Genomic DNA, 10,250 nt, shown 5'->3' with positions numbered 1-10,250 from the left:
CATTTATTCACACAACCCTTAAAGAAATGCCTAGTACTTTGGACACAGCAAGGCAGAATACACCTAATCTTATGCAGGAGTGGCCTACTGCATTAAAATTGTACTGTGTCCAACATACAGCATTTGTTTTAATAAGCAAGACATCCAAAAAAGAACATTTGATGTTATCACATTTCTACCAGTGACTGATTGGGTTTATATTGGGTCCATTTCACAACAAGAAAATTAAATGGTTTATGGAACAGTGACTGCCAAGACTGGAACAACATAGCACAGTCATTGCAGAAACCCTTCATATTGAGTCATTGGGTTAATCATTACAATCATTTACATATATGTGATTAATGATTATCTAGCAACACATTGTGTAAAGAAGTGGTGGGAGAAAAAGTAAACCGAGCACAAATCTAAGCAGCACAAACCAGTAGGGAAAGTTAAATACTTTATTTTCCAATTCACTGTAAATCCACAAGATTGCTAGCTTTCAGCCTTTCTTGGCATGTTTTCACATGATATCTATCTACATGCACAGTTTGTGTGTGGATGTTGATGAGTATGTTGGATTATTTGTTTACTTTTCTTTTTTCTTAAGTTTATCTGCTTGGGAACATGACTTGACAGATTCCGAAAGATATAAACATGGGAAATGAGAATTTTTGGTTATTCTGAGCATTCCTGAATTTAGGGAGGATAATAATCCAATTCTCATGATTTAGTGTTTAGAAACAAAATTAACAGGAGGGAATGAACCGAGATCCCTAGCAACACTGTCCCAAGCCCCGTTTACACTCACCTTGCTGCAGCATTGTTAGTGCTGTGCAACACTTACCACTGTGTACATAGATGTGTATAGACACAATGGGCTACCTATCATAGCAGTGCAAGTGCTGCACTCAAAAAGTGAGGAATGAAAAGGGATAGCTATGGAAGTAGGTGATTGTAGATGCTCTGCGTAAGGAGCTGGTGCCACTCCCACACTGTGCGATCGAGTGACATCATCTGACTGATCTGACAGTTCTAAATATAATGACTTAAAGGTACAAAAAAAATTACAGTTAATAATTGGTACAAAATGTTGCTTTATAAGAATAAACTATTCGTGCACATAATGTGTAATATGTGCAGTCATTTTTGCATTATTATTTTTTTAATAAGTTAAAAGGGCAATTCAGTCGGCTATCTCCAGTCACTTTACACTATTAGTAGTTACAATAAACAAAGACTAGAATCATGCTACAAGCTTTCAGTATCGGTTACTGCTTGGGATCACCTATATGCATGAAAATGAATCCCAGTACTCACCAGCCTGCACCTGATTATATGGAAAAAAGTAAGACTGAAGTCCAGCCCAGTACTGAACCCAGAGAGCAGGGTTATAAAGCATGGGACTGATGCACTGATGAACTACTGCAAGATGACAGATAGCAAGGGACAGAGGCTTTGAACAGGTAAAGATGACAGTGGTGTATTAAGGGCTAGGGTGAGCTACCTCTCTCGTGTCAGATCTCTATGATAATCAGAGCTCAAGAGCTGAGGTCTGCTCTCACTCAACCAGCTCTGTGCATTCTTTACCAAAGAGTTACTGTTATTGCCTAGAATCCATATGGATTGGGGTAAGGTGCTCAAACATAATAATATAATATTACATTTTAATACAGCAATTGCAAACCACCATGTCCCCAGTTCGGCACTATCGGCATGCTTCATGAATGGCGAGTCGCACATCAGAAGTGTATCATTTTACTATGTTGTAATTTACATTTTGGGTAAGTTAATAGATTGCTATATTATTACTCCAACCTACATTAGTATTAGAAATGGAATGGGCTGCGCATGTTTTAAAACAAGAAACAGATTTACCCATTACTTTGACCTCCTTATACTATATGTAATAAGTTACTAAACAGGTTGAAGTAAGCCAGAGAACCCTAGCAGTGTGTACTTTCACTGCTGCTCCACGTTCTACTAGGTCACAGTGCTTTTCTCTCTCTTGAGAATAACGCTCAATGTTGAAACGTAAGTAATCTAACTCTACAGCAAATGGATCTGGCTTGTGACTATTACAAAGGTAAATTTCGGGCTATATATGAACGGCCTGTTTTCAAAACAAACAGCACAGCCCTTCCATCTCACCCTTCCCCTTGTTTCTGATAGGAGTATCAGGTGTCAACAAAGCGATGACAAAGCTGACAAACCACTTTTAAATGTGTACTGTAAAACAGACAATTCCGGGTTACAATACATACATATTATATATCCAATATATATAAGGCACACACATTGACATTTTTGTCCTGGGTGGGGTGCAGAATTTTGAATGGCATTTTAACAAAAGCATAACCACAATAAAAGCATGGGAAAACTGCTACAGTACTGTGTATATTTACTACTTAAACTTGTACGAGGGTCCTGTCTTGGTACTACATCTCTGTCTTAATGTATTGCCTTGGGCATCACAGATACCTAGCAAACAAGTCCAGGGCTGTATTTTGGTTATCAGCCCACACAATAGTAGGAGGAGGTTGTGAGTTCAGTCTTGCCTAGTCCAGTCGACTCCAGACAACAGTCTATGGGGGAGGGAGCCAGTCCTGCTGTTGCTCTGACTGTAATGCAAATTCATCATGATGTTACTGCAGAGCTCCAGAACTAGGACTGAATGGTATGGGAGGATAAATAGAACTGAGGATCTTTTTAACCCTCTATAGCAGTTCATTTCAAAAATGCTATCAAGCACACAGCTTCAAACTGAAGGCTCCAACTCCAGACCAGGTTTGTATAGATTTCTTTCTTTTCCTTTTAGTAATTAATGCTCTCACTCCTCCTGTATCTATCTGTTTTCACCTCCCTCTCGGCACCACCCTCTCCCATAGCCATTTCTACTTCCTGTCCACTCCGGCCGCCCTCTCCTCTCTCTATGTCCTCTCCGACTCTCCTCGCCCCTTTGTACAGGGTGGGGGAACAGGATTTCTGCTTTCTCCCTACCTGCTCGTTTCTGTGCCCCCTCCACCCTCTGTTAGCACCTTTGAGTTTCACACTGTTGAAATCACCTCCCCTTGTTGCCTCCTTTTCCTTGTTCTCTATTGTCCTGCTGGACCACTTACTCACTTTCTTGATAATCTGACCTGTTGTGACTTCAACACCCACCTCTCCAACCCTAACCACTCTGCTGGATTTCTTGCCCTTCTTAACGCCTTCGCCTTCTGCCTCTCCTCACCCCCCTGGTCACCTGGACCTCATCTTCACCAGGGACAGCTTCCCCCCCGCCTTCTCAGTCATTCCTCTAGATATCTCTGATCACTTTATCTCCTTCTCTCTGTCGCTCCAGTCCCTTCCTGCTCCACCCCCCTCTGTCACCTTCCATCGAAACCTCTGTTCCCTCTCCCTCTCTGCCGCTCTCTCGCAACTCCCCTCTATCGACTCCTTCTCCCAACTCTCTGTTGAATCGGTTACCTCCACCCTTTTCTCATCCCTCACTTCCTGCCTCGACTCCCTTTGCCCCCTCACCCCTCGACCTGCCCGCCTCTCCCCACCCAGCCCTAGCTCTCCTCCATGCTCAGCTCGGCTCATTCCAAACTGCGCACTGCTGCCTTGGATCTCTATCGCTCGCTCCTCGCTTCCTTCTCTTCTACACTCACCTCTGCCAAAACGCTGCTACTTCTGCTCTATCATTCAGTCTTCCACTAACAATCCACTTGCATGTAATTATTTACTCTAATCTCTATTTTTTGCTCTTACTTGAATTTTGATCTTTTGTTACTGATTTTATTGTACTTTACAACTGCTCTTATGTGATATGTAATGTGATATTTTGTAGTGTGATACTTTGTACTGCAATATTTTGTAACAATTGTAAGTCACCCAAGATAAGGGTGTCTGCTAAGAAATAAATAATATAATATAATATAATATAATATAATATAATATACTAGGTTTGTCTGGCATCACGCGCAACAGTGTCAGCTGGGATGAAAGAACACAATGGCCTGTTGGTTTTAGACATGTTTTAAAACAACATTTTTTTATTTCGCTATTGTATGTCGTAAATTAAATATCAAGACCGATCTGGTTGTGAGGTGAGGTCAGAACCTGTGTTACAGAAGGGTGCCATCTCACGCCCTGTTCCTACCCAGAACCAAGTCATTCTGAACTGGCATTGCAGAATAGTTTCATTCGCCATTCATTCTGTAATAATAATAATAATAATAATAATAATAATAATAATAATAAATAATAATAATAATAATAATAACATGTCAAAGTATATTTGTGTATATTGTGGCAGTAAGACCTTAAACAGAACAGTGTGGTTATTAATATTAGGACTACAGTATTATAATGACTGCCACTTTGACTAGTGTAAGGGTACACAATATATTTTAGATTATATTTTACCCACATTTATCCTGTTTTGCAAGACTGTGGACAGGACCAAAGATGCACAAAGGACAGGTTTAAGTAACCAAATACTGAGGCGGGATTCTCTGAAATGGGAATACGAGAGAACGGGAAAACACAGAACACAACACATTTGCCGGTAAGGTCATACCTACCTCGTAATACTCAAGTGTACAGAAACAATAACAAAGTAAAAACACATATTAAACCTCCTAAAACAATGAATGTGTAAACTGAATAGATACATAATGTAAACAAAGAATGCAAAAATTCTTACAACTCTTTCTAACCCTATCGCCTATCTATCACCCAATGAAAACGCTTCCTCACCTTTTTGGTTCTTCGCTCAGGGCCGGAGAATGTTTCACGGATTGGACCGCCGGTCGTGGTCACGTGCAGGTGACGTAATTCAGGTGACTGGAGAATGTCTCGATGTAATGGGTGCGGCTGCGCTTTACACTCTTTAAAAGGACGCTCAGTAAGTCGGGATGAGAAGAAGCGAGCATAGTATTTCATTGAAACCAGTTACAGCTGTTTTACAGAAACGCCAAGACAAACACCGGCAATGAGAGCTTTTGCTGAATTTGTATGCCTAGTGGCGTGCATAGTTGCTGTGCCTGCGATGGCATCTGAAAACGGTAAGAATAATTCAAACATGACATGACGATTAGGTGCGCAGGTGTTGATGTTGGGTGATCTTCGGTTTCTTCTTTAAAAAAAAAAAATCCATAACAAGAAGTTGTCTTCATGAGCTAAGTTTATCTAAAATACATATGGAATCAAAGACTGGGCATTATGCACTTCTGTGATTCCAATACACGGTTCTGTTTTTATTGTTATATATATATATATATATATATATATATATATATATATACACACACTCTTGTATGTGTGACACAACTACGTGTACACAACTAAAAAAAAGAAAGAAAATTTTCGTTCGGTGCGTGCAGATATGCAAATGTAAAAAAAAAAAAAAAAAAAAAAAAAAAAAAAAAAACGTTTTAGAATTTTTTTTTTCTGTATTTTACCAAATTAAGTCCGTCATTTGAGTGGCTTTGTTTTTTTTTTTTTTTTTTTTTTAACTCAAATACATGCTTGTACAGTTTGTGTTTATTTTTTTAAATATCAATGAAATTCACAATTAAAAACGAACATTTGGCGGCACACTGTACTTAAAGCATATTTCTGTGAGGGAGTTAATATTGGAGTATTTATATTTTATTGAGACATCCCTCATCGTCAAATGTATAGACGCGTGACGTCCGTTGGCAGAAACAGTAAACGGTTGTGTTTTATAGAATGATATTCAATGCGACACAGGGTGTAGTCATCGGAGTTCCGATTACGCAGTCCTTGAAGAATTGGTCTGATTACAGTACAGGTATTTGTGGGAATGCACTGAACCCAGATGAAGGTACAGGTGAATCATGGTTGTTTTGGGTTTCACGTGTGCTACGTGGTTTTACATACTTGTAAAGAGGTCATTTTCCGGTGCATAGTTAACAAAAGCAATTTAATAGGATCCTATATCCCATAACTTCTGCAAAGGTTCCGTGTTTTACTTCAGTTTTTTGGTCTCAAATTGATATGTAACAACAACCGTACAATTAGATGTATTATAGTATTTTTATATTGATCACATTCTATTTTGACACATTAGATTACAGTTAAACCAGCAAATAATCAGGATGAAACAATATGTAATTGAATTTAAACATACAAAAGAGACAAGTGCTCATTGTGTAAGGTTCAGGCTATTTGTTTACCAACACGCAATCACACATATAATATTTATTAGGCACGGTGTACAAGATTGCAACACACTGTAAACATTCTCGATCTATATTAAAACGGTTGTATAAAATAGGCTTTCTAGACCGCTCGTAATCAATTTGCAACGCATTCTGGGAACTTTAGGACACTCGAAAAACATTTACGAAAAAATGCAGTGCAAAGGTGCAACGAAGTGATACTGTCAGGACAACTGAGGAAGTTAGCACCTCTGGTCACTTCTCTCTCTCCTCTCTTCTCTTTTTTTTTTTAAGGAACTAAAACGCGTATTCGCTGTCAGACATGAACTACGTTAGATGTGTAATGACTGCAGTATTGGTTATGGACCTTGAGATTAGGGTTTCGGTGTAGGGAGAAGATTATTCCTTGTTTTATTAACAATAATATGATAGCCAATCAGAGTGCAGTGTCCCGACAGAGGAATTTCCTGTTACCTTGGGAACAGCCGAAAAAACAAACATGACCGACACTGTCTTAAACCACCGATGTTCTCAGGTTACAGTAACAGAAAAGGTGTGCCTATTAGAGGAGTATAATACAGAAAAATCTATACGTTTGGCGACATTTTCTGAAATGTTATAACGCGCTCAAACACAAGGCGTGGGGGAAAAAAACCAAAATAACCAAAAAAATTAACCCGCTGTGTGTGCGAACCGTCTAAGACCTTCAAAAAGGGTGGAAAATGTGGTGCAAGACTAAAAAAGACATTTTCAAAAGAACCTCCCTAAAAGCTAAAACTAACTACACAATGGATTATCTAATTTTTTGGGGCGGAATCTCCGATGTTTTGGGGGATTGCCGGTGGGCGAGAGAGTGGAGTCTGTCAGTGACACTGTGTAGGAGTAACAGCTGTGCCTGAGGCAAGCTGCAGTGCTGCTGAAACTTTCAGTGAAACTCTGTTAAATAGCAAAGGTATGTTGACACGGTAACAACAACACTTACACGAAATCAGGCAATTTGTAACAGCCGAAAGTTAGATTTAGATTTAGTTAGTCATACTCCACATGTCTCAGACTAGAGCAAGAAAGTGAGGTCCCAATATAGCGAGCTGTACAGGAGCACCGGGAGAAAAACTAGAAACTCCACCATAGCTATGATAAACAATACCACAAATTAATTCTTGAATAGAGGAAAAATTAGATTTGGGGGGAAAAAAAAAAAAAACTACACATGGAAATAACAAGAATGTCCGAATGCAACAGATTATCAACATTCAAATAGTTTTTCCTGTTTTAATAATCCTTTGTAATACAACGTTGTTATATATATATAAAAATCTCCAATTCCACTGTAATATATAGTAACTTTTAGTCAAATAGTAGTTGTGTGTTTTTGTAATAGTAATTTATAGAAATGTTATGTGTAATTTTCATTATTATAAGTAAAATAAAAATATGAAGTAACTTATTTTGTGAGTGCAGTTGGTCTTTATTTAGATATTTCTCAGAAAATGTACTAAAGTGTTAAATACAAGTTTCATTTGAATATATCTGCATTTGTCCTAATAAGTGTTATCTTAACAATAAGTTGTTGCAGGTATAATGCATCAGAAATCACTACAAGCAACATTAGCTTTAACATAACAAATACATTACTTCATCTATAACTTTTTTTTGGTGTGGCATCTTTTATGTTTGAAAAATCTACTTGTTCCCTCCCCGTCTCACAAAACAGTAAAAAATACTGTGTAGGATTTTGCTTTTATTTAACAGTCAAAACAAGCAATCAGTTAGTGGTTTAATAACCTTTTTTTGCTTCATGAAATTAAAGATAAAAAGTAAAAGGTAATTCAGTCAAAATTTGAGCCATTCTAATTCATGTTTATGGCAAAACCAAAGTACATAATTAAGGATTCAAACTACACCAGACCTCGCGCAGCAGAGATACAAAGAAAGATGTCTCTCAGGGCCCCTCACATGCTTGGTTCCACCAGAAGTAAGCCAGAGTTCAATAGCGCTGCAGGGGTTGAGGGGGGAGGGGGGACTTTCAGATTTAGAAGTTGGGACGCTTTCATGTGAAGGGAACACATTTAAAGGGGTACATTTACAAAAAAAAAATTAAGTGGCATTATAATATCAACAGTATTTACAGTACTTAGCTGGGAGCTAGGTTTTAAAGCTAAAAGCTCAGTATTTGCATAGAAAGTAACCCATCTGTTTCTGTGTTGCAGGGGCCAATAAAAGTGGCAGAGGATTCATTGGCAGGCCAGATGAAGAAAACCAAGGAAGCTATAAGGTGGATGACTTTGCCCAGTATACTCTTACCAGCAGCTTGACCACAGTCTTCTTCCCAATAATCTACATTGCTGTGTTTGCTATCAGCTTGCCTGCCAATGGGATAGCTCTTTGGGTCTTCCTCTTCAGGACCAAAAAGAGACACCCGGCTTCTATTTACATGGCAAACCTGGCCCTTGCAGATCTCTTGTTTGTCATTTGGATCCCTTTGAAGATCGCCTACCACGTCAATGGGAACAACTGGATTTATGGAGAAGGTCTCTGCAAAGTGATGTTGGGCTTCTTCTATGGAAACATGTACTGTTCCATTCTGTTCATGACCTCGCTCAGTGTACAGAGGTACTGGGTCATTGTCAACCCAATGTCCCACCAGAGAAAGAACACGCAGATTGCAGTGGGCGTCTGCGTTGCCATCTGGATTCTCATTGCACTGAGTACCATTCCTCTCTACATTTCAAACCAAACCCTCAATATTACATACCCCAAAATAACCACCTGCCACGATGTCCTGCCCGAAGGGGATTTGAGTTACAACATGTTTGGTTACTTTGTTTCCATGGCTGTCGGTGCTTTTCTCTTCCCAGCTGTGCTGACTGTAACGGCTTATGTTTTAATGATCAAGACCCTGACCGCATCAATGACCGACGAGAACATTGGCAAGAAGCGCAGGAAGGCGATAATTCTGATCATCACAGTTCTGGTCATGTATTTGGTGTGTTTCACCCCCAGCAACATCATGCTGGTTGTGCACTACTCTATTCTCCGAAGTAATAGTATCGATAAGGCCTATGCATTCTACATCACTGCGCTCTGTCTTGCTAGCTTGAACAGCTGCATTGACCCGTTTATCTATTACTTTGTTTCACAAGATTTCAGAGACCATGTGAAAAATACCTTTCTCTGTAGGAGCAACCGGACCGTGGAAAGGATGCGAGTCTCCTTCAGCTCAATGAAATATTCCAAGAGGACCAATACTTACAGTTCAAGTTCAAGTGCAACTAGGACTTCTAACTGTTGAGAAGACGGATTTCTGCTTATACACAGGATTGTGCATTTTAGAAAGCGCCAAATTCCTCACAGGATAACAGGATTATGAAACTCTGACTTTTGTTCAATAATGCTGTTTTAGCTAGGTTAAAGTGCCATTATGCAGTAAATGTGACCTTTTAAAAACTGTGAATTATTAATATGTTGACTTGTATAGTAAGAGGTTATTAAACCTTTCATGCATGAAATCTTGAATTGGCGAGGGGGGGGGAGTAGTTTTGTTTGTTTTATGTAGGGTGGGGGTAGAATCGTTATGTGAGGTTATCATGCATATGCGTCTCCCTTATGTCCCCCATATAAAGAGCTTTTATTTATTTTAAATCCGTCCCCATTTTGAGGTTGCTGAGTATGAAAGGGTTAAAGCATAAACCAAACTCAAATGTCCTCATATGCACTGGCTGTGATAATTTCTATGCTTTTACTTCCTCATTTTAATTGTGTATTGTTGTATTGGTAATTTAAAAAAAAAAAAAAAAAAAAAAAAAGTTTCATTAAGCATTTCATATATTTAACTTTTTTAGGCAGCTGTACTGAGTTTTAACTTATGTATATTAAACAGATTATACAACCTTATATATACTTGTCAGTGCTCTTTACTTTAAGAACTGGTGTGTTTTTCAAACATGCTGAAAGAAGAACTGGTTATACACGCAAGCCAGGGGCTTCTGACAAAAGAAACATCTGCACAGCGGGGAAAATTAAAGGTGCTTTGTATAGCACGCAATGATTAGATGCAGTTGTACTCTGCGTATACTTTGCCCTTTGAGGTGTTTGTTC

General features: G+C 38.8%; 1 protein-coding gene across 1 annotated transcript; it reads left to right on the top strand.

Annotated features, from left to right (window-relative positions):
- The first annotated feature begins 4,849 nt into the window (after positions 1-4,849).
- Positions 4,850-10,046, top strand: LOC121305268 (proteinase-activated receptor 2-like). The gene is made up of 2 exons (XM_041236841.1): positions 4,850-5,033; positions 8,363-10,046. The coding sequence occupies exons 1-2, from the start codon at positions 4,961-4,963 to the stop codon at positions 9,442-9,444; spliced, it is 1,155 nt and encodes a 384-aa protein (XP_041092775.1). The 5' UTR covers positions 4,850-4,960; the 3' UTR covers positions 9,445-10,046.
- Positions 10,047-10,250: the final 204 nt, after the last annotated feature.

This window comes from Polyodon spathula, chromosome 2 (genome assembly GCF_017654505.1).
Source record: "Polyodon spathula isolate WHYD16114869_AA chromosome 2, ASM1765450v1, whole genome shotgun sequence".
Taxonomy (NCBI): domain Eukaryota; kingdom Metazoa; phylum Chordata; class Actinopteri; order Acipenseriformes; family Polyodontidae; genus Polyodon; species Polyodon spathula.
This window is presented reverse-complemented; position numbering and strand designations above follow the sequence as displayed.